Here is a 26,735-nt window from a genome sequence, read left to right on the forward strand (position 1 = left end):
CTTAGACCGCTGAGCCGCCCGATAAGTCATATGTTGTGTTCTGTAGGTTGAATGCTGAATAGCTGAATGTTAGTGCTGTTCTGAACATCCTTCCTGCTAACAGGTTTGTCAGGGTTGGAGCTACCTGGAACTTATGAGACTGTGTACATGTACAAGGGTCACAAGGATACAGTAGTTCTCTGCAGTTGTTTTATCTACTGTTAAAAGTGCTAAGATACTGTGTGTGACCACTGGCTACCAATCACGTGCCTCTCTCTGTCACCTGCCGGGCGAGACAGAGGAGAGGAGCATCATTGGTGGCCACCGGTCAAGGTTCACAAGTATAGTTCTCTGTGACTGTGTTATCTACTGAAAAAAGTGTTAAGATACATTGATAAATTCATCCTCACTCTAGAACCTGATCAGGAGGAAATCAACACACACACACACACACACACACACACACACACACGATAAAATATGATCAATGAAAACATACAGAACAAGAAAAGTGACTTCAAGTCAACGTAATAGAATTTAATGAACAGATGAGCTCTTTGAAAAAATGGTGTCAACCACAAAAAAAAAAAAATGTTTTGGAGGACTGCTTCAGAAGAATATAAAACGTACTCTTAAAATAAAAATAAAAAGACACCCTAAAGTAAATCAGACAAAGTACACGGGTCATTCAGACGTCGTGTCAACATAAATGTGTCTATTTCGCTACAAAGAAAAGAAAAAAACAGTTATATAAAATACATATTCCCTGTACAGACAATAACTGGGGACTGGATATTGAAATCACATCTGAAATGCAAGACTTGGGGTCACTTCCATTTCAATTCAGGAAGTAAACTGAAATTAAAAATGTTCCTCTATAGTTCTCTGAGAACATTTTGAAATTGGACCCTGCTGAGAAGTGCTTACAAAAAAACGTTCTAACTAATATCCATTCTGGAGACAATATTTGACAATCCTTATGGACCAAGGCTGGGCTTCTATGGTGTTGCATGTTTCAACAAAAGACACATACAGGGCAACAATAAGTGTTCCATCATTTTGACTCTTTTACAGCTGAATTTGTAAACAGTTTTTTTTTGCATTTGTGAAACACAACAACAACAAAAAATTAGCTGCTTTACGACCAAACAAAATGTATTCTGCAACTAACTACCATCAGTTATGACTTCGTCAGCAAACATGAAGTCATTGACCGGTGGTATTATGCAGGTGAAACATCTCATCATTCGTCTTGGTTTCCAGGACAGAGCGCTACAGTCCCAGTAAATCTTAACTTTCACATCTTACTGAATACCTCAGGCACTGCAGCCAGTCACAGAGCCAGGTCTGGAAAACCAGGGCGTTGGGAGGTCAAGGGTTAAAGTTAACTCCTAGTGACCCATCATGGAGGACACCAGTCATAGGGATATCATATTGTTGAGTATAGGGGCAAGAGGTGGTGGGAGAATACAGGTTTATGTCTGCCATGGCATCATCCGGATAGGAGCTACATATTTGTAGTTCTTGGATGAGTTTCCTCCTTACATTGTAAAGAACTTTGAGTGTCTGGAGAAGTGCTCTATCAATCCAATCCAATTATTATTATTCTTAGGAGATGAGAGGTGTAGCTGGGTGCTGGCTAGCTGGGTGGGGTGGGGCTCAGAGGGCCTCGACTGGCTGACGGAGGGGTGGTCGGGGGTTGTAGGTGCTAAGAAACTCGGACCATCTGAGCTACATCGTCTTCTCCTGCCTGGGCGGCCAGCTCTGCCTGTTGCTGAGGAAGAGAAGGCGAGAGAGAGGAAGGATGAAGGTACCAGTCAACCTAAACATGTATCATGTACATTCTATAACATCATGTACAGAAAGTATTCAGACCCCTCAACTTTTCCCCTCACATTTTGTTACGTTACAGCCTTGTTCTAAAATGGATTAAATAGCAATGAATCTACACACAATACTCCATAATGACAAAGCGAAAACAGGCTTTTAGAGATTTTAGCAAATGTATTAAAAATAAAAAACAAATACCTTAGTTAGATAAGTATTCAGATTTTGCTATGAGACTCAAAATTGAATTCAGGTGCATCCTGTTTCCATTGATCATCCTTGAGCTGTTTCTCAAGTCCACCTGTGGTAAATTCAATTGATTGGACATGATTTGGAAAGGCACACACCTATAAGGTCAAACAGTTGACAGTGTATGTCAGTACAAATACCAAGTCATGAAGTCGGAGGAATTGTCCGTTGAGCTCCGAGACTGGATTGTGTCGAGGCACAGATCTGGGGAAGGGTACCAAAAATATCTGCAGCATTGAAGGTCCCCAAGAACACAGTGGCCTCCATCGCTCTTATTTGGAAGAAGTTTGGAACCGCCAAGACTCTTCCAAAAGCTGGCCACCCGGGCCAAACTGAGCAATCGGGGGAGAAGGGCCTTGGTCATGGAGGTGACCAAAAACCCGATGGTCACTCTGACAGAGCTCCAGAGTTCCTCTGTGGAGATGGGAGAACCTTCCAGAAAGACAACCATCTCTGCAGCACTACACCAATCAGGCCTTTATGGTAAAGTGGCCAGACGAAAGCCACTCCTCAGTAAAGGCACATGACAGCCCGCTTGGAGTTTTTCAATAGGCACCTAAAGACTCTCAGACTATGAGAAACAAGATTCTCTGGTCTGATGGAGCCAAGATTGAACTATTTGGCCTGAATGCCAAGCTTCACATCTGGAGGAAACCTGGCATCATCCCTACGGTGAAGCATGGTGGTGGCAGCATCATGTTGTGGGCAGGTTTTTCAGCGGCAGGAACTGGTAGACGAGTCAGGCTTGAGGGAAAGATGAATGGAGAAAAGTACAGAGAGATCATTGATGAAAACCTGCTCCGGAGCGCTCAGGACCTCACAGTGGGGCGAAGGTTCACCTTCTAACAGGACAACAACCCTAAGCACACAGCCAAGATAACGCAGGAGTGGCTTCGGGACAAGTCTCTGAATGTCCTTAAGTGGCCCAGTCAGAGCCTGGACTTAAACGCGATAGAACATCTCTGGACAGACCTGAAAATAGCTGTGCAGCAACACTTCCCATCCAACCTGACAGAGCTTGAGAGGATCTGCAGAGAAGAATGGGAGGAACTCCCCAAATACAGGTGTGCCAATCTTGTAGTATCATACCCAAGAAGACTCGGGCCGTATTCACTGCTTTAACAAAGTACTGAGTAAAAGGTCTGAATACTTATATAAATGTGATATTTCATTATTATGATTTATTTTTCATTTGGAAAAATGATTTGCGTGTAGATTGACGAGAGGGGAAAAAACAAATGAATTAATTTTAGAATAAGGCTGTAATGTAACAAAATGTGGGTCAAGGGGTCCGAATGCACTGTACATTACAGCATTTCCCATTCTAAAAGCTATTATTATTATTATTATTATTATTATCATTATCATCTATGTGTATTTTTATAAAACCTGAAAAGACTGGCACTAGTAAGGATTCTTTAAATTGTATAATGGCGGTTATAGTGAGGAAGCAGCCAGTAGAACCTCAACTCATCCCCTCCTGAATGTCTGGTTGTGGTTCCCCTTCACCAGCTCTCTTACCAGGGCCAGGGCCATCTCCTCCCTCTCCTTGGGAGAAAAGAAGCGTCCTCCGTCTCCCCTCTTGCGCTGCATGGCGTGACGGTGACGGGACTCGTGCAGGTATTTCTGCAAAACAGAGACAGACAAATGTTAGTCACTAACAACACTGCTTTTTCAGTCCAGCATCAGAAGAACATAATCAATTCCCATACTCCATAGTGACAGCCCTTCAGAAAAGTGTGAGACCATTCTGAATCATCCTCCTCTATTTGGGGGGTCTTTCTCTCAGCCTCTAGCTTGGCGCTGTCATACTCTACTACATCAGCCGACACTCGCATCTATCACAGATAACAAAGAGAAACACTGCCGCAAGCTGCCCAGTGACGCGAGCCTACCAGACCAGCTAAATTCCTTCTTGCTTCGAGGCAAGCAACACTGAACTATGCATGAGAGCCCTAGTTGTTCTGGACGACTGTCTGATCTCGCTCCCCATAGCTGATGTGAGTAAGACCTTTAAAACAGGTTAACATTCACAAGGCAAAACTAAAAAAAAATGTGTTAAAAAAACATTCAAAATGCCGCGGAGCCAGACAAATTACCAGGACGCATACTTAAGAGCATGCCCTGATCAGCTGGCAAATGTCTTCAGACATTTTCAACCTCTCCCTGACCCAGTCTGTAAGAACTACATGTTTCAAGCAGACCTCCATAGTCCCTGTGCCCAAGAACGTCAAGGTAACCTGTCTAAATGACTATCGCCCCGTAGCACTCAACTCTAAATATGAAATGCTTTGAAAGGCTGGACAGGGCTCACATCAACACCATCATCCCAGAAATCCTGGGTCCAATCCAATTCGCATACCGCCCGACTACAGATGATGCAATCTCTATTGCACTTCACACTGCCCTCTCCCACCTGGACAAGAGAAACATCTACATGAGAAAAGCTGTTCATTGACTACAGCTCAGCGTTCAACAACATAGTGCCCTCCAAGCTCATCACTAAGCTCAGGACCCTAGGAATGAGCACCTCCCTCTGCAACTGGAACCTGGACTTCCTGACAGGCTGCCCCCAGGTGGTGAGGGTAGGTAACAACACATCCGCCATGCTGACCCACAACACGGGGGACCCTCAGTGGTGAGTGTTTAAGGCTTCATCATCCTTCAGTTGGCTGGTGCCTTGCCAAACTCGGCTAGCTGAACTGAACCAGTGTGCTCGCATACTCCCGTAAAAGACCTTCGCTTGAAAAAGCAATAGTACTACTTTGAGAAGCTGTAGCCAGTATACACTTCCTCAAAAGTCAGAATTTATCTAAAATAACTCACTCAATAAATCTGTCATTAACTTTGATGTTTTTGCCAAGGAGAGCTTAGCCTCGCAATTTTATTGCAATTTATTGCAATTTTATTTATTTATTACAATTTCATCTAACTAATTTATTATGAACCGTTTTGAGTAGATGGGTGGAAGCACGGTCCCAGTGATGTATTGGGCCGTCTTTACCACCCTCTGGAGGGCCTTGCGGTAGTGGATGGAGCAATTCCCTTACCAAGCCATGATGCAACCAGTCAGGACACTCTCGATGGAGCTGGGATAGTATTTGGAAAGGACCTGGGGCGGCATGTCAAATTTCTTCAGAGTGTGCAAAGCCTTCATCAAGGCAAAGGGTTCTTTGAAAGAATCTTTGAAGAATCTCAAATATATTTTGATTTGTTTATCACTTTTTTGGTTACTACTTGATTCCATATGTGTTATTTCATAGTATTGATGTCTTCACTATTATTCTACAATGTAGAAAATAGTCAAAATAAAGAAAAATACTCTGCATATAGTGGGGTCGCCATTTTAGCATCAGAAACTCCAGGACGAGTGAACAGCAGTTTTCATCTTCGGTATGCTAGGAACTGTTTATGAGGAAACATTCCCCGACCGACCGACTCTCAGCAGAAGCCACTGTTCAAGTCATTTGAAATATGGAGAAGACATCTGGTTGAATAGCAGAGTCGAGTGTGTTGAGATACTCTTCTCATTGTTGGGAAGGGACCTTGAGTAAGCATTTCACTTAGTCTACACCTGTTGTATACTCACTCTCCTCATTGTTGGGAAGGGACCTTAAGTAAGAATTTCACTGTTAGTCTGTTGTTTACGACGCATGTGACAAATAACATTAGATTTGAAGCCCTACCCTAACCCAGGCTACTCACCCTCCTCTCTTTGGGGATCTTTCCCTCTTCCTCTAGCTTGGCGCGGGCCTGTCGTCACACACTAACACTAACCCAGGCTACTCACCCTCCTCTCCTTGGGGATCTTGCCCTCAGCCTCCAGCTTGGCGCGGGCCTGTCTTCTCTTCAGGATGCGATGGTACTGTTTAGCGTTGACGTACAGAGGTTCCTCCTCTAACATCTCAGCCCCGGGTAGAGGGATACGCTGCATAGCAGGCACCGCACCTCCACTAGGCATCATCTAGCAGGGAGAGACAAACTAGTTAGAGGGACAAACACACACATGGCATGTGCCTGACAAGATACAATTCTTTCCAATAAAACACCCCCATACCATAGAGATTGTGTAATATCTAATTCACTGGCAAATACCTTACGGAGTCTAGGTAAGAATTATGTGTGTGCGAATTCATTTTGGGCTCTAATAACCAGGAAATAACACACCACAGACTCTGTAATAACCAGGAAATGACACACTACAGACTCTGTAATAACCAGGAAATGGCACACTACAGACTCTGTAATAACCAGAAAATGGCACACTACAGACTCTGTAATAACCAGAAAATGGCACACTACAGACTCTGTAATAACCAGGAAATGGCACACTACAGACTCTGTAATAACCAGGAAATGGCACACTACAGACTCTGTAATAACCAGGAAATGACACACTACAGACTCTGTAATAACCAGGAAATGACAGACTCTGTAATAACCAGGAAATGGCACACTACAGACTCTGTAATAACCAGGAAATGGCAAATGACACACTACAGACTCTGTAATAACCAGGAAATGACACACTACAGACTCTGTAATAACCAGGAAATGACACTACAGACTCTGTAATAACAGACTCTGTAATAACCAGGAAATGACACACTACAGACTCTGTAATAACCAGGAAATGACACACTACAGACTCTGTAATAACCAGGAAATGACACACTACAGACTCTGTAATAACCAGGAAATGACACACTACAGACTCTGTAATAACCAGGAAATGACACACTACAGACTCTGTAATAACCAGGAAATGACACACTAGACTCTGTAATAACCAGGAAATGACACACTACAGGCTCTGTAATAACCAGGAAATGACACACTACAGACTCTGCAATGACACACTACAGACTCTGCAATGACACACTACAGACTCTGCAATGACACACTACAGACTCTGCAATGACACACTACAGACTCTGTAATAACAGGAAATGACACACTACAGACTATGTCTGTAATAACCAGGAAATGACACACTACAGGCTCTGCAATAACCAGACACACTACAGGCTCTGTAATAACCAGACACACTACAGGCTCTGTAATAACCAGGAAATGGCACACACAGACTCTGTAATAACAGGCTCTGACTCTGTAATAACCAGACACACTACAGGCTCTGTAATAACCAGAAATGGCACACTACAGGCTCTGTAATAACCAGAAATGGCACACTACAGGCTCTGGCACACTACAGACACCAGGAAATGGCTACAGGCTCTGCAATAACCAGGACACACTACAGGCTCTGTAATAACCAGACACACTACAGGCTCTGCAATAACCAGGAAATGGCACACTACAGGCTCTGTAATAACCAGACACACTACAGGCTCTGCAATAACCAGAAATGACACACTACAGGCTCTGCAACGACAATAACACTACAGGCTCTGCAATAACGACACACTACAGGCTCTGTAATAACCAGACACACTACAGGCTCTGCAAAATGACACACTACAGGCTCTGACACACTACAGACTGTAATAACACACACTACAGGCTCTGCAACGACACACTACAGGCTCTGTAATAACCAGACACACTACAGGCTCTGCAATAACCAGACACACTACAGGCTCTGCAATAACGACACACTACAGGCTCTGTAATAACCAGGAAATGACACACTACAGGCTCTGTAATAACAGGAAATGACACACACAGAGTCTGTAATAACAGGCTCTGCAACTGTAATAACCAGACACACTACAGGCTCTGCAACGAGTCTGTACACACTACAGAGCTCTGCAACCAGACACACTACAGACTCTGTAATAACCAGGAAATGACACACTACAGACTCTGCAATAACCAGAAATGACACACTACAGACTCTGTAATAACCAGGAAATGACACACACAGACTCTGTAATACAGACTCTGTAATAACCAGACACACTACAGACTCTGCAGGAAATGACACACTACAGACTCTGCAACTGCAATGACACACTACAGACTCTGCAATGACCCACTACAGACTCTGCAACGACCCACTACAGACTCTAATAACAGGAAATGACACACTACAGACTCTGCAACGACACCACTACAGACTCTGCAACGACCCACTGCAACGACACACTACAGGCTCTGCAACGACCCACTACAGACTCTGCAACGACCCACTACAGACTCTGCAACGACCCACTACAGACTCTGCAACGACCCACTACAGACTCTGCAACGACCCACTACAGACTCTGCAACGACCCACTACAGACTCTGCAACGACCCACTACAGACTCTGCAACGACCAGGAGATAACAGACCCGGTGATCCAACCCCTCAGTGATCTAGGTAACAGGATGTCTGGGTGTATCTGCTGGTGCGGGGGGGCCTTACCATGACCATGCTACCGGTGTTCATCATGTTGCCTGAGACTGGCAGGGTGACGGTCACAGTGCCCTGCTGTCCACTGTTGGTAGTGGTGGTGTTGGCGCCCCCTGTCTGTACCATCTGGGCCCCCGTCAGACTGCCTGCTGGGATGGTGATCATTCCTGGGGAGAAAAAGCCTCCTTATCACCACCACCATCACCATTACTATCGTCATCAGATTGACATTTTATTCACGGCACCAGAAGGTACAGTATGTGACGGCATTTAACTAACATCTTTTGAGAATATACAGAACGTATATTACTGGAAGTGTGTGTGTGTGTGTGTGTGTGTGTGTGTTGCACACGTTCGTATCTATGCAAATTTAATGATCGCGTAAATAGATTTACAGATGTTATCACAGGGGCAGCGAAATTATTGTGTAAAGTAAATAAAGTGTGTGTGTGTGTGTGTGTGTGTGTGTGGTCATGCATATCAGTGCGTGTATGTGTGTGTGTAATGTAAACAAACCCTGTTGCAGGACGGTGCCGTCTGCGTTGACCGGCTGGTAGACGATGGTCTGTCCGTCAGCCGTCTGCGCCAGCTGCTGGCCCTGCTGCAACTGGATCTGCTGGCCCTGTAAGAACACACCGGAACACACAGGACTGGGTCATATATGACGACAGGTAAAGTACGTAGCATGAGCCTTGGCTAGTGCGAACTGGAACGGCTCATAGGAGTAGGAACCCGTTTCCTGTTTCTGTAGCGTGAGACAACTTGATGTACAAGAACAGGACCTTACACACACATCCCCCCCAATTTTTTACATCTGTGTGGGTAACGGATGTGAAACCGCTAGCTAGTTAGCGGTGGTACGCGCTAAATAGCGTTTCAATCGGTGACGTCATTTGCTCTGAGACCTTGAAGTAGTGGTTCCTCCTGCTCTGCAAGGGCCGTGGCTTTTGTGGAGCGATGGGTAACGATGCTTCGTGGGTGACTGTTGTTGATGTGTGCAGAGGGTCCCTGGTTCGCGTCCGGGTATGGTACGAGGGGACGGTCTAAAGTTATACTGTTACATGTGCAGTTTGAAGGGAGTTGCTAACTAGCGCAGTTGCCAACTAGCATTAGCATAATGACTGTCAGTCTATGCTAGCAGATAGCGCAATGACTGTAAGTTTATGGGTAACGCTAGTCAGCATTGGCTCACAAAACGACCTCAAACTTCCTTCTGGGGAAGTAGATAGTGGGCTTCATTGCCAAAAATCCAGAAGAATCCCTATAAATAACGCCTCAATTGGAAAGGAATTACAGAAAGAGCCACTCCTGACCCTACATACAGGAACACACAGTACGGGGTCACTCCTGACCCTACAGGAGTGTGTGTGTGTGTGTGTGTGTGTGTGGGAGAGTGTGTACATGCGCCTGTGTGTGTGTGGGAGAGTGTGTGCATGTGTACATGCGCCTGTGTGTGTGTGTGTGTGTGTGTGTGTGTGTGTGTGTTCGCCTGTGTGTGTGTGTGGGAGCGTGTGTGTGTGTGTGAGTGTGTGAGAGAGTGTGCATGCGCCTGTGTGTGTGTGGGAGAGTGTGTGTGTGTATGTGTGTACATGCGCCTGTGTGTGTGTGTGTATATACCTGGTTCTGTCCGGCTGTGATGGCTTGTTGTGGCTGTTGGATGATGATCTGTTGGGTTTGACCCTGCTGTCCCCCGAGCTGTAACATCTGTCCGCCCTGCAGCTGGATCTGCTGTCCGCCCTGCAGCTGGATCTGCTGTCCCCCTAGATGGATCGTCTGACCGTTCTGCAGCTGGATCTGCTGTCCACCCTGCAGCTGGATCTGACAGTGAAACATGATCAGATGATAGCTTTGTGTTCATAATATCGTTTCCAACTCCTGAATCTGGCTCAAAGAAATATGATTACTAGAATGGGAAAAGCCACTAAGACCACTGCAATTTGACTGCATCCTCATTGAATGGGTTCTAGTAAATATATTTCTATCTGTTTTTTTTCTTCTTCTTCATCCCATTCCTCACCTGTTGTAGTCCCTGTCCTCCAGACACAGGCACTTGCATGATGGTCTGTCCCTGTCCCCCACCCATAGCCTGCACCATGATGGGTTGCCCTGACGACGTGATCAACTGCCCTCCGCTCACCTGCACCATCAGGGGCTGACCCTGGACCTGTGTGGGGAGGGGAGGGTTAAGTTCATTGCTTTATTTGTTTTTTAATTTGTCAATAAAAATGATCCAATGTATAGCTTCATATAAAGTAACCGTTTCATGGCTTAGCGAGAGTTCCATTGAATGCCATGCATGTCATTCAGGCGTATGAATTGACATTTCTGACAAAGCATTGCTGCTTACAGGAAATAGAATGATAAATACACACACACAGAGAATGGAGCCAGCTCTTTGAGTTGACACTACGCGGAAAACAGAGTCAAATACGATGAACAACAAGATGGCCCCGAATGATTGTCTCCAAAATGTTGATACCTCCATTAAAAAGGAGTTACATTGCAGTTCAGAACAGCGATAGCCTAATTAGCATGCTAGCGGTGCTCGGGGCACTGAGATGGGTGGGTGGACGAGGGTCATGCAAGTACACTGTGACACTGAGTGACAGTCAGGCCGGCGGTCACACCACTACCTGGAGTGTCTGCACCTGCTGGCCAGAGGCCGTCATTACGGCCGCCTCGGTCTGCAGCTACACTGCCGTCACTGTGCCCTGAGTCTGCAGACAACGCAGCATACAAAGCATACCGTTGGATCACTTTGAGCAAGGCGAGGAGCAGAATCGCTCATCTTGATCACATCACCGAGTAGATATATTTGGGGATGCAGAGGCGAGAGAGGTGTAACAAGAGACGCCTCGTCCCAGAGAGGGTGTAACAAGAGACGCCTGTGTGATATCAGTGATTCTGCAGAGAGGTGTAACAAGAGACGCCTCGTAACAAGAGAGAGGTGTAACAAGCCTAACAGAGAGAGACGCCTCGTCCCAGAGAGGTGTCCCAACGCCTCGTCCCAGAGAGGTGTAACAAGAGACGCCTCGTCCCAGAGAGGTGTAACAAGAGACCCAGAGAGGTGTAACAAGAGACGCCTCGTCCCAGAGAGGTGTAACAAGTCCCAGTAGAGAGGTGTAACAAGAGACGCCTCGTCCCAGAGAGGTGTAACAAGAGACGCCTCGTCCCAGAGAGGTGTAACAAGAGACGCCTCCCAGAGAGGTGTAACCCAGAGAGGTGTAACAAGAGACGCCTCGTCCCAGAGAGGTGTAACAAGAGACGCCTCGTCCCAGAGAGGTGTAACAAGAGACGCCTCCCAGAGAGAGGTGTAACAAGAGACGCCGTCCCAGAGAGGTGTAACAAGAGACGCCTCGTCCCAGAGAGGTGTAACAAGAGACGCCTCGTCCCAGAGAGGTGTAACAAGAGACCCTCGTCCCAGAGAGGTGTAACAAGAGACGCCTCATCCCGGAGAGGTGTAACAAGAGACGCCTCGTCCCGGAGAGGTGTAACAAGAGACGCCTCGTCCCAGAGAGGTGTAACAAGAGACGCCTCATCCCAGAGAGGTGTAACAAGAGACGCCTCGTCCCAGAGAGGTGTAACAATTGTTTGATAATATAAGCAGTATAATTGCATTTCCATGTAAAATGTCCCATGAGCAATAACAAGTGAAATTCACCAAATTGGGAGTCAAATGAAAGCTAATATATATATTTGTTTTTTTTTAAGGCATATATTCATTTTTTTTTTGTTTTACCACTTTCCACCCTAAAATGAGGACTAAGCAAAGGCTTTGAAAAAGAGCCTTAGAAAACTAGCATCTAGCATTATACATCTAGCATCTAGCATAACATCTAGCATTATACATCTAGCATCTAGCATAACATTTAGCATCTAGCATAACATTTAGCATCTAGCATAACATCTAGCATCTAGCATAACATCTAGCATAACATCTAGCATAACATCTAGCATCTAGCATAACATCTAGCATAACATCTAGCATCTAGCATAACATCTAGCATAACATTTTTGGGTGACCCGACCAAATACACATAGAAATGTGAGTTATAGATCTGTCATTCTCATTGAAAGCAAGTCATGAGGTGGTAGATCAGTTCTGTGTGTGCTATTTCTATGCTTCCCATTCTTAAAAGTTATGTTTTTTGCATCTTTTACTTTCGGGTTTTGTACACCAGGTTCAAACATTAAAGATACAATATTTTTGCTTATTGAAAATATATTTCCCAGCAGTTTAGATGGTACAATGAATCTACACTATACATGCTTGTTGTGTCACATAACCTGAAATTAGGCAAACTACTAGAATTTCAGCAACCAGGAAATGGTGGTCAATCTTAGAATAATTTTTTAAATTAAAGTTCTAGAAGACAATCAATCACAGTACCAATAATTGCTTCTAATACACTCGAGGTATGTACACTACATAACCAAAGTATGTGGACACCTGCTCTTCGAACATCTCATTCCGAAATCATGGGCATTAATAACAGCCTCCACTCTTCTGGGAAGGCTTTCCACCAGATGTTGGAACATTGCTGCAGGGACTTCCATTCAGCCACAAGAGCATGAGTGAGGTGTTGTGCGATTGTTGCGCGATTTGGCCCGGCTTGCAGTCGGTGTTCCAATTCATCCTAAAGGTGTTCGATGGAGTCGAGGTCAGGGCTCTGTGCAGGCCAGTCAAGTTGTTCCACACCGATCTCGACTAACCATTTCTGTATGGACTTTGCTTTGTGCACGGGGGCATTGTCATGCTGAAACAGGAAATGGACTTCCACAAACTGTTGCCACAAAGTTGTAAGCACAGAATGATCTAGAATGTCATTGTATATTGTAGCGTTTAAATTTCCCTTTACTGGAACTAAGGGGCCCGAATAATGAAAAACAGCCCCAGACCATTATTCCTCATCCACCAAACTTTACAGTTGGCACTATGCATTCGGGCAGGTAACCTTCTCCTGGCAATCGCCAAACCCAGATTCTTCCATCGGACGATCAGATGGTGAAGCGTAATTCATCATTCCAGAGAATGTGTTTCCACTGCTCCAGAGTTCAAAGGCGGCGAATTTTACACCACTCCAGCAGACACTTGGCACTGCGCCTGGTGATCTTAGGCTTGTGTGCGGCTGCTCGGCCAACGGAAACCCACTTCATGAAGCTCCCGACAAACCGTTATTGTGCTGACGTTGCTTCTAGAAGAAGTTTGAAACTCGGTAGTGAGTGTTGCAACCGAGGACAGAGGATTATTACGCGTTATGCGCTTCAGCACTCGGCGATCCCGTTCTGTGAGCTTATGTGGCCTACCACTTTGCAGCTGAGCCGTTGTTGCTCCTAGACATTTCCACTTCACAATAACAGCACTTACAGTTGACCGGGGCCGCTCTAGCACGGCAGAAACCTGACGAACTGACTTGTTGGAAAGGTGGCATCCTATGATGGTGCCACGTTGAAAGTTACTGAGCTCTTCAGTAAGGCCATTCTACTGCCAATGTGTCTATGGAGATTGCATGGCTTTGTGCTCGATTTTATACACCTGTCAGGAATGGGTGTTGCTGAAATAGCCAAATCCACTAATTTGAAGGGGTGTCCAGATACCTTCGTATATATAGTGTACTTGAACAAATTATTTTATAAAAAAATGTAATTGTAAAATATATATCGCACACAGAAGAAGTTTGAAGGATAATTTAGTTGCTAATGGCAGCCTGCAGTACCCTGGTCAGCCTTCAACTTGAGTAACTCAATGAGAGCGGGCAGCACAGAGCTACCCTGCAACGTCACTTCCTGGAGTAGATTTTACGTAGTGCCCATCGATTATTAATGTTTTAACCTCTCTGTTGAGATGTCGTGTATTCACCGTCAGTTGCTGGTTTCAAAAACTACACTACCCATGAGGCTTTTAGCATTTCTGCCACCACAGAAGCAGATACTGGGTCTGTTCTAACGCGTCCGCCTTGCGAATCCGAGGTCATGATTGTGCTTCTGTTGTGGTTGTTGTAGCGAAGCAACCTTTTTTTATTTGCATGCAATTAAAATATTAATTTCTCCTGACAGTGGAAGAACTGCTCTGGCGCACTGCATGAAACAGAGGCGTGCTTCACCCTCACCAGAGGCAGCCAAAAGTCGTCAAAAGTCCGACAAGGCGCTGTGCGTGGTTTCAGACGACACGCTATCCCCGCTTTTCCAAAGAGAAAGGGACATGTTTTTTAGTTCGTTGAGGCGATGGAGCCGGTGTTTGAACTAGGGCTGAGGTAAAAATGAACTGCACATAGTGTTCTACTCTGTTTCTCAGTCTAAATGAGTGTATCGCACCAATCTAGCTTTGTGTCCACTTGTTCTCATGTCTTTTTTTTTTTCTAGTATCCTTCTGTGCTGTGATTATGCATCTTCCTATTTATACACACACACACCAAGCCCCTCCCCCTGACATCAGGCCCCACCCCCTAGCACTCACAAAGATGAGATATCACTTCTTGCTTTCTGACAAGCAGTTTTAACTCACTATTTGAATTTGAGGTTTGGTCCAACATAATTATTTTACTGGAAACAGGGGAGAAGTTAACATTTCAAACTCTATTTTTATTTATGTCTTAACTCTTCAAAAATGCTTGCATGCTGTTCTAACAGTTGGGATACGGACAGAAGAGTTCATAAGCGTTCATAAGCGTTCATAAGAGTTCAAAAGAGTTCAAAAGAGTTCATAAGAGTTCATAAGAATTCAACTGTTCTACCTTGTTAGCGAGCAAATAGGTCCAAGTCGGAATAAAGATTAGCTGGCTACTCACTAGCACATGAGCTTATGCTTGAGAGATTGTTTATGAGACCTGTGTTAATTTTCTATAATGCCTGCTACACAAAGTTGGTCATTATTAGTGAATATGCATTATGCATGGTTCTGGTTAAATTTGGAACAAAAAGGGCATTTTCAGAGACCAACTTGAAAGCCAGATCAGTCATTATTGCCAAAAATCAGGTTAAACTGTTACATTATTAGTGGGTGTTATGGAAGGCTTATATTTAGCCTAGGTATACATTTCATCAGCTCCGAATTCATTCGATTATTGCGGACTGTTTGAAATGCAGTGTATTTGACCTTTTAAATTGTACAACAAATTTGATTTAGAGGTCAAGATATATATATATTGTTAAATCACCCATAAATTTGAAAAAAAAATCTAGATATGATTTTAAGGACCAACTGATTTAGAGGTTTGAACATGAATGAATTCAAACCAGCAGCAGCTCATAGTAGATAGTTACCCACCTGTTGTTGTTGTTGTATCTGTCCATTGGATGTCTGCACGACTATCTGCTCCCCAGTCGAGGTGGTGGCGGTGGTGTACTCCATGGTCAGCTAGTCACTACCCGTTATTGTCACTTCCTGTTATAGCCACTTCCTGTTAAGTACAGAGTTTTGTCAATAAAATGTGAAGCAGGTGGTGATGTTAATACCAAGGTTAGGGTCACAAAAGCAATAATAGCCTATGACAGTGTTTTCCCAATATTAATTTAGCAGCAGAGGCCTCATTGTTGCCACTGCTGCAAAAAAATGTAATTTAGTCATATATGTTTCTGCCAAGACTCTCTTAATTTGATAGTTGTTGGCTCAATGACTGGAAGTCTATAGGAACAGGTAGCATGTAATTGCTAACGTTAGTGGCAATGAAACACCATTTTCCACCAGCATGCTAGCAATAGATAGAACAATGAGCCAGATATTTCACCGGAAAATCCGGTTGCCGTTTCCACTCACTACCAAATATGGGGATGAGAAGAGGAAGCCCAGTGGCCGGCAGTGGGAGAAGATGGAGCGAGATGGACTTGGGTCGACATTTAGCAAATATTCTCCTCAATTAAATATTTTGATGTCAATGCAGTTTTCAAAAAGTGGACTAGATTTTGTAGACTTTACAAAAGTAAAAAAATAAATAAAAAAGTATTGTTTAAAAAGGAGTGCAAGGGTGAATTGAGTTATTGCACACGTGCACTTCACAGAGTAGGCGTTCTCTGATGGAAATGTGCACATAAAATGCTAGAAAGTGCCAAAAGGATCTCGCTAGCTCGTGCGTGTTCTGCCCACCTCCTTGCTTGTTCTGCCCACCTCCTTGCTTGGCTCTGCCCACCTCCTTGCTTGGCTCTGCCCACCTCCTTGCTTGGCTCTGCCCACCTCCTTGCTTGGCTCTGCCCACCTCCTTGCTTGGCTCTGCCCACCTCCTTGCTTGGCTCTGCCCACCTCCTTGCTTGGCTCTGCCCCCATTGGAAACTACAGGCTCTGGTCTATCTTGGGTTAGTCCCGGATGTTGTGTATAGACTACCACAGTATGAGTCATAATACCCATAAAAACCTAGTGGTCAAACAGGGAAATGGTTGCAATCGTCCCCCAATCTGGACGAGACTGCCGAACGGAGGCAAAGGTTAAACAAAATCTCTGGATTAACTATATAATGTTAGCTACATGTAGTAATTAATAAATTGGCCCCCAAAAATTAAATGGACAATTCTGTGAACTGTAGTAACAAATACAGTGTTGATCAGATAAAGCAACATCAACAATAGAGGATATGTCAATAGAAAGACCCATGGTAATAACCAGGTCCAGAGTATGACTGTAGTTATGGGTGGGCCCAGTAGAAAGTCCCTTGGTAATAACCAGGTCCAGAGTATGACTGTAGTTATGGGTGGGCCCAGTAGAAAGTCCCTTGGTAATAACCAGGTCCAGAGTATGGCTGTAGTTATGGGTGGGCCCAGTAGAAAGTCCCTTGGTAATAACCAGGTCCAGAGTATGGCTGTAGTTATGGCTGGGCCCAGTAACATTTTGGATAAAGTCCATAGAGCCAAAAACAAAACATAAATCCAATGGCCTTGGAGTCAGTCTGTCAACATGAATATTAAAATCACCCAACACAATGATTTTTATCATAGTTCTCAAGGACAACAGACAATAGTTCAGAGAAACCAGTAAAGAAAGTGGGGCAGCGCTTTGTTGTCCTATACAGGGTTATAGTCAGCACTGGTAGCTGACATTTAAACAGTATAGCATGATGCTCAAAATATCCAAAGTTTCCAAATGAAATGTCCTTACAGCTGAGAGCATTAATACCTGTTTTCCGATCGAGTATGAAAAGCTGTAGTCCAGGGGGATGCTTCAATAAGAGCGGCACTAGTCGGATGACAGCCATGTTTCAGTGAGAAACATGCAATCAACTTTGCGCTCGGTAAAGAGGTCATTCACAAGAAAGGTTTTTAACTTGTGATTCCTCTAACATTTAAAAAGCACCACATTCAAATGAGTGTGGGCCACTCCCTCGAGGTAACCAATGGAATAACAATCAAATAATGAAAGTTACAACTACATTTTCTGACAGTCTCCAATCTTTTTAGAATGGTAGGAGATGACAGTTTGTATAAACTCACTAGAGTTAGAGGAACCTAAACTAGGTTACTCACAATAACCAAAGTGCCATTTCTACAGGAGTCGATATGCTTTCCAAGTCCTCCGGTTGCTTATTCTGACAGGGAGAACTGGAGCACTACCAGGCCCTGTCTGTCGTCAGTCTCTAAAAACAGTTTGATGTTGCTGGAAATAATCCAGGAACTCCATGTGGTTAGTGTGAATCCTGTCTCTTTTAACTTTAACCCCCATCTCCTAAACCCTTGGAGAAATAAATTAGAGAAAGAAGTTGAGGAAAAAGTAACTAAACATGTTTTATTATGAACTGAAACCTTCAGTCTTTGTTTGATACTGTTGCGAGGAAAACGTTTCGCTAGGTACTGTACACCGCTAACGTTAGCTTGAGAAAAGGCCAAAATATGATCTTACTTAGCCAACTGGATAGTTTACTAACTAGCAAGAAAACAACTGAAACTGTCTTGAATGAAAAGGTCATATTGCAATTTCCCAAAACCAATGCAATCTCTGAGGAGAGACTGTCCATCTTGCATTAAACACTACAATTGTCTGTAGTGGAGCACTACTCAGTTTACATGTTGATGTACAGAGTAATTAAATCATTTACCAGCATTTGGTTAGGGGAAAAAATACTGCTGCAACAAGACTGGCTAAACATTCAGGATTAGCATTTAGCCACAGGTTGTTGAAAAGTGTGTTAATAAGGAAAGTATGCATATTTTGTCACATTAAAAGGAGGAAATCGAAGCTTATCCAGCCTGAATGGAGAATGTTTTAGACACGAATGTATTACCGGCTGCATACAATGCGTTTAGACAGCAAAATGAAACGACTCAGCATCGCCATCTGCCGACCATAGGATGCAGAATGGCCTGCATACAACAAACACCATGCAGCAAATCAATATAAAAGATAGCTACATTTGTCGAAGGGCATATTGTTGCGCGGAGTTTTGTCTAGTCTTTGTTCTAGCTAGCTAACAATTACTGTAGCCTACCAAACCTTCAGTCTTTGTTTGATACTGTTGCTAGCAAAACGTGTCGCTAGGTACTGTACACCGCTAACGTTAGTTAGCTTGAGAAAAGGCCGAAAATATGATCTTAGTTAGCTAACTGGATCGTTTACTAGCTAGCAAGTAAAACAAATACGGTAGTCTGTAAGAAAGTCTCACATACAGAGCCGAGGCATGTTGGAAATGCATGCATGTTTGGGTATATCACTAGCTTGCTTACAAAAAAAACGAAACCATTAATTATTGGCTTCATTCAAACGCAACGTTGCATTCATCGTGCAACTCTTATCTCGGTCACGCCAGTTGACTAGCAAGCAATTGGTTTCTATTAACATCACACTGAAATCATTAAGAGTTCGTAATTTAAACATTCGATTCCTGTATTTTGTAGCGTTTAGTAATTTGGTTGGTCAATGACAAACCAATCCGTGCCTTCAATCGGACTTCTCTTACCGTGTCTCCGCTGTCCGGTATCCTTCTGATTGGCTCCAGTACAGGGTTCTAAAGCCCAATCACCAAAGTGAGCGAACAAAATGGCGCAAATGGAAGAAACAACAGCGATGCCGAAGAGACGCATGTGATCTTTTAGACGAAGATAGACGAAAATGGCCGATCTATCACCCGGTATTTATTTTAGTATGTAATCTCTAACAAAGCGTTACCACTGCATACATTAGTTTTTTTCTTTTAAATGCATCAATAGCAATGCATTTAGGAAAATAATGGTTTGTGGTCTGGTATTTTCGACCAAGTAGAGACTTTTTTTTAAATGTATTTTTATATCCCGCTCCAGTAGATGGCAGTGTGTGCAGATGTAGGCTGTAGAATGTTTGCGGAAGTGCCACATTGTTTCCACGAGATAAGCAAGCATAGCCAGATATTTTTAAGCAAATTATATCTGGTCTAGCAGGAGAATCTTATTTGGTTGAATAAAACGGTTAATTCTGACTATCCATGTTAGCTAGACACCTGGTTGTTGAACACGTTGTGATATGTTAAATATATGTAATTTAGCGGAAAGGAGTATGCATCTAGATATCTATGGCGTTCGGCTCTGTATACTAGCTACGGTTACTTTACATTGCATTGGGGTATCCTTTTTAGCTAGATCTGACCAGGGGGAAATACATCTGCCAGATTTAGAGTTTTGTTCAAGTAGTGTCTGGTAACCAGTGGTGAGCCTTCAGGTCTCGCTGATAGCCTCAAAGCTTGGCACACTGTCACTGAACCACAGTGTCTACAGGCAATCAGCAATGCCTGGATGAAACAGAGGCAGACACACAGGACCTCGGCCCACAAAGACAGTGGGTGGGAGGAGAGGTTTGAAGAAGATATGTGTGATGTAGGTGACAAGGTCCAGACTGGGGCTCAGTTGAGAAACAGCTATCCTAAAAACTGAACCATAGGCATAGCCTGGTCCCACGTCTGTTTAGGCGGTCATTCTGACAACCACCGTGAGACAGTTGATGAAAAAAACAGATCTGGGACCACCAGGCTATTGAAGGGTGCCTATCCTAATGTAGGATACCTGTTACTGTAGCAGAATGACATGTTGGTTAAAAGCACTGTCACAATGGTAGCTTACATGGTACACTAGCCACTTTCACCCCATCACAATGGTAGCTTACATGGTACACTAGCCACTTTCACCCCATCACAATGGTAGCTTACATGGTACACCAGCCACTTTCACCCTGTCAGTGGTCAGTCCACACTGCATCTAAGATGATACATATGATATTAAGTCATCACTCCACACACTCTAGGCCTAATGTCACCTTCCCTGTTTTCAGTGAAGGGAGGAGGAGACAGGATGGTTAAGTACCATATAGTCAGGAAACAGCTGACTTGAGTCTAAAGCTCCAGAAAGGAGGCTGAGCTGGGACACCATGTAGATGATCAGGTGAGGCAAGGGTGAAATGTTACTAAATAGTCAGAAAGAAATGTAATGTGTATGACATGTTTGATTGTCTGTTAGGTAGAAGAGAGTCATGTTAGCTTTATTTCTTACATTTCTATCTGCAACTTTGTGAATGTTTTGCCTCAAAAGACTGATCACACCAATGACTCAATGACCGCACCCCAGGTATCTGAAGCAGAAGCTACCAGAGGAATGGACCGTTGACCATCTGGCCGAGGGCTTCTCCTTGCATCGTGACATCTTCCTCAGAGTCCTCCGGAGCAAGTTCACCCCCACCCCAGAGAGGAAAGCGAAACAGGACTCCAGCGTGTGGGCCAGGCTGAGACAGCAGGAGCAGGCCATACCTGGAGGTGGGACAGGGGAGGCAGCAGCGGGCCCTACCTGGGGATGGAGGTCGGACAGGGTAGGCAATGGGCCCTACTTGGGGATGGAGGCGGGACAGGGTAGCCCACGGGCCCTACCTGGGGATGGAGGAACAGAGGGACAGGGTAGGCAGCAGGTCTTACCCGGGGGTGGAGGAACAGGGGGACTGGGTAGGCAGCAGGTCCTTCCTGGGGGTGGAGGAACAGGGTAGGCAACAGGCCCTACCTGGGGATGGAGGAACAGGGGGACAGGGTAGGCAGCAGGTCCTTCCTGGGGGTGGAGGGACAGGGTAGGCAACGGGCCCTACCTGGGGGTGGAGGAACAGGGGGACACGGTAGGCAAAAGGTCCAACCTGGGGGTGGAGGTGGGACAGGGTAGGCAGCAGCTGCCTGGCTCTGGACACAGCAGCAGTAGCACACCAGCCATGCCACCCAACGGAAGTGGCACCGGTGCCCTAGTCCTCCTAACCAGCCAGAGTCTGATACCCAAGGAGGGGAGGATTGCCCTAGACCCATGACTATTGGAAACAGCCCCGCTCCTCTGGCCTCACTACCCACCCTGCACAGCAGATGCACCTCAGGACAAAAAAACTCTAGGGAGGAGGAAGATGAGAAAGATCCAGAGGACAATGTGTCGGAGAAGGTTGAGGAGAAAGACGAGCAGATGAAGAGATGGGATGTGAACAGTGTTATCAGATGAAGAACTGGAGGAACTAATGCGGTCTACAAAGCCCTGGCCTGTGCTACAGAATGGAAAATAGTTATTTTCTTCTGAGGGAAACTTCCTGTACAGAATCTGAAGTTGAGATGTTTATATTTATGAAGATTTCTCTGTAATGCAGTAATATGCAACCTTTATTTAAAGATGACAGACTGATAATGTCACATTATTTACCATTCATCTGTTAAGGTTTGATTTTACATTCTTGTATCAAGTTGTTTTTCTGAACATTAACAAAATAAAATCTACTCTTATGCAATAATTATATATATATATATATATAAATCAACTTGTTCCTTTGATAAGTTTTCTGCTCATATATATATATTATCAAAGGAACAAGTTGATTTATTAGCCAATAACCCAAAGCAAAATCACCTCAAATATATTGAACTACACAGCAGATACAAAGATGTAACGATTCCAGAACTTTCTCACATTGCATTATAACTTTATACAGCTATTTTAAAATGTAATAAAGATGTCACCTTTCAAATCTCAATACATAAAACCTTCATGATTTAAATATGTAATATTAATCATTCAGAACAAGTGTCTTCCTCGTGTTTTAGCAGCTACAGTATGTGTTGGCTTGGTTCTGCCAATTGAGATTTCGCTAATTCTTTCAATCCTGTGCAAATGTGGGTACAGTAATGTACAAACCAAACACCAAATATAGGTTGGATGAAACATTGCATTTGTCTGTTTCACAATGGACAAATAAAGCTGTATTGCATGATCAGGGAGTAAAATTAAATTGGGTTATGTTGTTCCCATTGCATTATGGGTAGAGGAGAAGTCTGAGGATTATTCTACAAAACAACAGGGTAGTTGGTATTGCAGGTCAACATGTACTGTCTTATTGGTTTGAATTCAAGAAATGGAATCATTAAAATTGCTCTTACATAGTTAGCCAATCTAGGGGTGTGTGTCCCCCCCCCGCCCCAGGACAGACCCTCCTAGACAGACCCTACCCCTCTACTAGGCAGACCCCACCCCACACAGGACAGACCCTCCTAGACAGACCCTACCCCCTCCTAGACTGACCCTACTAGGCAGACCCCTCCCAGACAGACCCCACGGGACAGACCCCTCTACTAGAGAGACCCTACTAGACAGCCCTTACTAGACAGACCCTCCTCCTTCCTAGACAGACCCTCCCCCTTCTAGAAAGGCTACTAGACAGACCCTACCCCCACTACTAGACAGAACCTCCTAGACAGATCCTACCCCCTTCTAGAAAGACTCTACTGGACAGACCCTACCCCCTCTACTAGACAGACCCCCCCCACACACACACACACACAGGACAGACCCTACCCCCTCTACTAGACACTTTACAAGCATTTGTGTATGTGACCAATAAAATGTGATTTGATTTGTATAACCATCCACACAATAAGTTACATTACTGCACTCCGAATCAAATCAGATCATTCTAAATAAATACCAGTTCACCATGTAAAGGGGCGTGGAAGACAAGAGAAGAGAGAGGAAGAGGAAAGGATGGCGCAACAAATGTTTTCAAATGGCAAACTATTGAGAGAGAGAGATCATGTGACTCCACAGTATTTAAAGTAGCCTAGTTCAGATGGGAAGCTATCATCAGCGCCTGGTTTTTTCCAACATTCAAGCCTACAAGAAGTGTTCATTTAGTTTCTACTCTGTACATGTATTATTCTAAAAACAATTGTATCTGACTATAGTATTAGGAACAAATGGAAACCGCCTGTCAGGTGTATACTCCCAATTAGAAGGACCCTAGTCTCCCAAGGCCATCGTTCCAAATGGGTTTCTGAGGCTAGAATGACCCTAGTCTCCCAAGGCCATCGTTCCAAATGGGTTTCTGAGGCTAGAATGACCCTAGTCTCCCAAGGCCATCGTTCCAAATGGGTTTCTGAGGCTAGAATGACCCTAGTCTCCCAAGGCCATCGTTCCAAATAGGTTTCTGAGGCTAGAATGACCCTAGTCTCCCAAGGCCATCGTTCCAAATGGGTTTCTGAGGCTAGAATGACCCTCCCAGTCTCCCAAGGCCATCATTCCAAATGGGTTTCTGAGGCTAGAATGACCGTAGTCTCCCAAGGCCATCGTTCCAAATGGGTTTCTGAGGCTAGAATGACCGTAGTCTCCCAAGGCCATCGTTCCAAATGGGTTTCTGAGGCTAGAATGACCGTAGTCTCCCAAGGCCATCGTTCCAAATGGGTTTCTGAGGCTAGAATGACCCTAGTCTCCCAAGGCCATCGTTCCAAATGGGTTTCTGAGGCTAGAATGACCCTAGTCTCCCAAGGCCATCGTTCCAAATGGGTTTCTGAGGCTAGAATGACCCTAGTCTCCCAAGGCCATCGTTCCAAATGGGCTTCCGAGGCTAGAATGACCCTAGTCTAGGTGAAACTTAAGTCAATGACATTTTTCAGGTAATGTGGTGACCACAATAAAATGTGTAATTCAGTAGTATTAGCTCATCATATTAAGATACGAGCGTACAGTACATACAGACAAGAGGTCTGTTCTACACACTGAAAACAGACACGCCAGTGGCAAAACTGCTAGACATCCATACAACGTTGTTAAGTTTATAAAACAATTTCTTCTAACAAAAAATGGCTTCGTCAAAGATGTCCAGATCTATGTGACAGTTATTACATTTCTAAAAACAAAATGTGGCCTTAGTGCCTGTGTTTACGTTCAATTGATTCCTATAGTCCTTCCTTCACATTGGGGTCTACTTTCACTAGTGTAGGATTAGCTCAACATATTAAACATCCTTTGTGTAGAGAAATGAGGAGGCATGAGGTGAATAGCTTTTTGTATACTACATTTCCTCCCCCCTCTGACTCAAACTAAACAGATGTTTTTTTTTTACTGCTTTAGGCAGTCCCAACTGCATACAATGTTTAGATAGAATAAATCTATTGTTCCAATATAGCCAAATCATAACTTGAGTTTTAAAAAAAAACCATTGACATCAATGCATGATTCAGAAGGTGAATGTTTGAGTTAGGTACACAGTTCTCATGTTAGGATTAATCCCGTTAGTTTAGAGGAGGAGGTTGATTCCTGCTATGAAAGCTTAGCATGTTGATACAGTGGATCTAAACATGTTATTGCTATCAAACTTTAAATGCTTATAAATATTTCCACTTTCATCTTATCATTTAGGCAAAATAGTTAAAAATAGTTAAGAATAGGGTGGCTTGGTAGAGTAATTTTACCAAGCCACAGTAACCAACTACAAACTATTTACCATAGTCCCAACCCTGAATCACATCAATGAAAAATGAAAGATCTTTATGTAAGTGCAGGGGAGGGGAAAAGGACATGTCTTCAATAGAAACGTATACGTAATATTTCCCAAGATCCCCAGTCCCAAGCAATGGGAGAGGCATGTATAACCCGTAATGTCATCATGGTGCTGTTTACAGTCACTTGTTTTGAAGAGTCTAGCTACAGTAGATATTAAGAGAAGCTCCCAAAGACCATAAAACAGCTTCTAAAACAACAGTTCCATGATTCCAGATTCACCAGCATTCCAGAACCATCACACCATTCTATCCCAACAGAAAAGGAACTTGGAGACTAAATTGTTTTTTAAATCAACCATAACGACTGGACCTCTGCTCTCCTGCTGAATTCTGGCTGTGTCTCACTCGGATCACAAAGCCTCATTGGATACCTCACTGATGAGAGCTGCACTGGAACAACTCTCCGCCAGGCGCTGGAAGGTCAGGGGTTAGAGGTCAAGGGTCATGGTGGAGGGAGGGAAGGAGGAAGTAGCAGGAGGCGAAGAAGAGAGCAGCAGCAGCGAGCCTCTGGTTGTACAGATAGAAGAAACGTGTTCTTCGATGTAGAGCAGTGAGCCTCAGGACAGACAGGAGACTAGATTCCTCTTGTAGCTGCAGGAGTCTCTGGGTTGTAAAGGACAGACAGGAGACTAGATTCCTCTTGTAGCTGCAGGAGTCTCTGGGTTGTAAAAGGACAGACAGGAGACTAGATTCCTCTTGTAGCTGCAGGAGTCTCTGGGTTGTAAAGGACAGACAGGAGACTAGATTCCTCTTGTAGCTGCAGGAGTCTCTGGGTTGTAAAAGGACAGACAGGAGACTAGATTCCTCTTGTAGCTGCAGGAGTCTCTGGGTTGTAAAGGACAGACAGAAGACTAGATTCCTCTTGTAGCTGCAGGAGTCTCTGGGTTGTAAAGGACAGACAGAAGACTAGATTCCTCTTGTAGCTGCAGGAGTCTCTGGGTTGTAAAGGACAGACAGAAGACTAGATTCCTCTTGTAGCTGCAGGAGTCTCTGGGTTGTAAAGGACAGACAGAAGACTAGATTCCTCTTGTAGCTGCAGGAGTCTCTGGGTTGTAAAGGACAGACAGAAGACTAGATTCCTCTTGTAGCTGCAGGAGTCTCTGGGTTGTAAAGGACAGACAGGAGACGAGTAGGTCCTCTTGGGAGCTGCATGTTCAACCTGTTACTCCAGAAGATCCTACAGAAGCACAGAGAACAAAAACATTTCTATGAAAATGGACTTTTCACAGAAAGGACTAGAGAAAACACTGAGGCAATGGAGAGACGGCCATTCCCATACCCAAGTATTGACCTATATTGTATCTGTTCAGTACGTGCTAAGGACACACAAATAACCAAACAAAAAGGACGTGTAAATGTTTTTATGGTAACATTACCTCGTCTGAATCGTCGTGGAAGTCGGCCATGTTTCTGGCCTGAATGTGGTTGCTGTCTAGGGGTTCGTCTAGTCCCTGGGCCTCAGCATGCTGCTGTAGGACAGAGTAGCTGTGTACCAGGAACCTGGGGGAGCCAATCAAAACACAGATACACTGAGCCCCTTAAACCCCTTTCACATGATTGTTGTGCCAGAAACTAGGGTGCATGAGTAACCG

The 26,735-nt window shown here is 44.3% G+C and overlaps 3 protein-coding genes across 9 annotated transcripts in view; 1 reads left to right on the forward strand and 2 right to left on the reverse strand.

Annotated features, from left to right (window-relative positions):
- Nucleotides 1-491: 491 nt before the first annotated feature.
- LOC112235431 (nuclear transcription factor Y subunit alpha) lies at nucleotides 492-19,413 on the reverse strand. Of its 5 annotated transcripts, none has more exons than XM_042299765.1 (9): nucleotides 19,291-19,413; nucleotides 15,681-15,812; nucleotides 10,430-10,580; nucleotides 10,030-10,230; nucleotides 8,929-9,034; nucleotides 8,425-8,579; nucleotides 5,846-6,019; nucleotides 3,577-3,681; nucleotides 492-1,753 (listed from the first exon to the last, which is right to left on the reverse strand). In XM_042299765.1, the coding sequence occupies exons 2-9, from the start codon at nucleotides 15,761-15,763 to the stop codon at nucleotides 1,688-1,690; spliced, it is 1,041 nt and encodes a 346-aa protein (XP_042155699.1). In that variant the 5' UTR covers nucleotides 15,764-15,812; nucleotides 19,291-19,413; the 3' UTR covers nucleotides 492-1,687. The 5 variants fall into 5 exon arrangements, with proteins under 5 accessions (XP_042155699.1, XP_042155697.1, XP_024259642.1 ...); XM_042299763.1 differs by having other exon boundaries at nucleotides 8,425-8,597; XM_024403874.2 differs by having other exon boundaries at nucleotides 8,425-8,597; nucleotides 10,430-10,576; nucleotides 15,680-15,812.
- LOC112235432 (rRNA 2'-O-methyltransferase fibrillarin) lies at nucleotides 19,374-22,343 on the forward strand. Of its 3 annotated transcripts, none has more exons than XM_024403876.2 (3): nucleotides 19,374-19,461; nucleotides 20,631-20,740; nucleotides 20,924-22,343. In XM_024403876.2, the coding sequence occupies exons 2-3, from the start codon at nucleotides 20,733-20,735 to the stop codon at nucleotides 21,330-21,332; spliced, it is 417 nt and encodes a 138-aa protein (XP_024259644.1). In that variant the 5' UTR covers nucleotides 19,374-19,461; nucleotides 20,631-20,732; the 3' UTR covers nucleotides 21,333-22,343. The 3 variants fall into 3 exon arrangements, 2 of the variants coding, with proteins under 2 accessions (XP_024259644.1, XP_042155701.1); XM_042299767.1 differs by having other exon boundaries at nucleotides 19,382-19,473; XR_006079144.1 differs by lacking the exon at nucleotides 19,374-19,461 and adding an exon at nucleotides 19,664-20,179.
- The window catches only part of LOC112235433 (sortilin), a 36,232-nt gene continuing 31,454 nt past the window's right edge, over nucleotides 21,958-26,735 (reverse strand). The window contains exons 18-19 of the mRNA XM_042299762.1: nucleotides 26,520-26,643; nucleotides 21,958-26,320 (exon numbers count right to left, since the gene is read on the reverse strand). Of these exons, the coding sequence (XP_042155696.1) occupies nucleotides 26,306-26,320; nucleotides 26,520-26,643 (139 nt within the window). The 3' untranslated portion in view covers nucleotides 21,958-26,305. The remainder of the gene's footprint in view (nucleotides 26,321-26,519; nucleotides 26,644-26,735) is intronic.

The sequence above is a fragment of the Oncorhynchus tshawytscha genome, linkage group LG16 (genome assembly GCF_018296145.1).
Source record: "Oncorhynchus tshawytscha isolate Ot180627B linkage group LG16, Otsh_v2.0, whole genome shotgun sequence".
Classification (NCBI taxonomy): domain Eukaryota; kingdom Metazoa; phylum Chordata; class Actinopteri; order Salmoniformes; family Salmonidae; genus Oncorhynchus; species Oncorhynchus tshawytscha.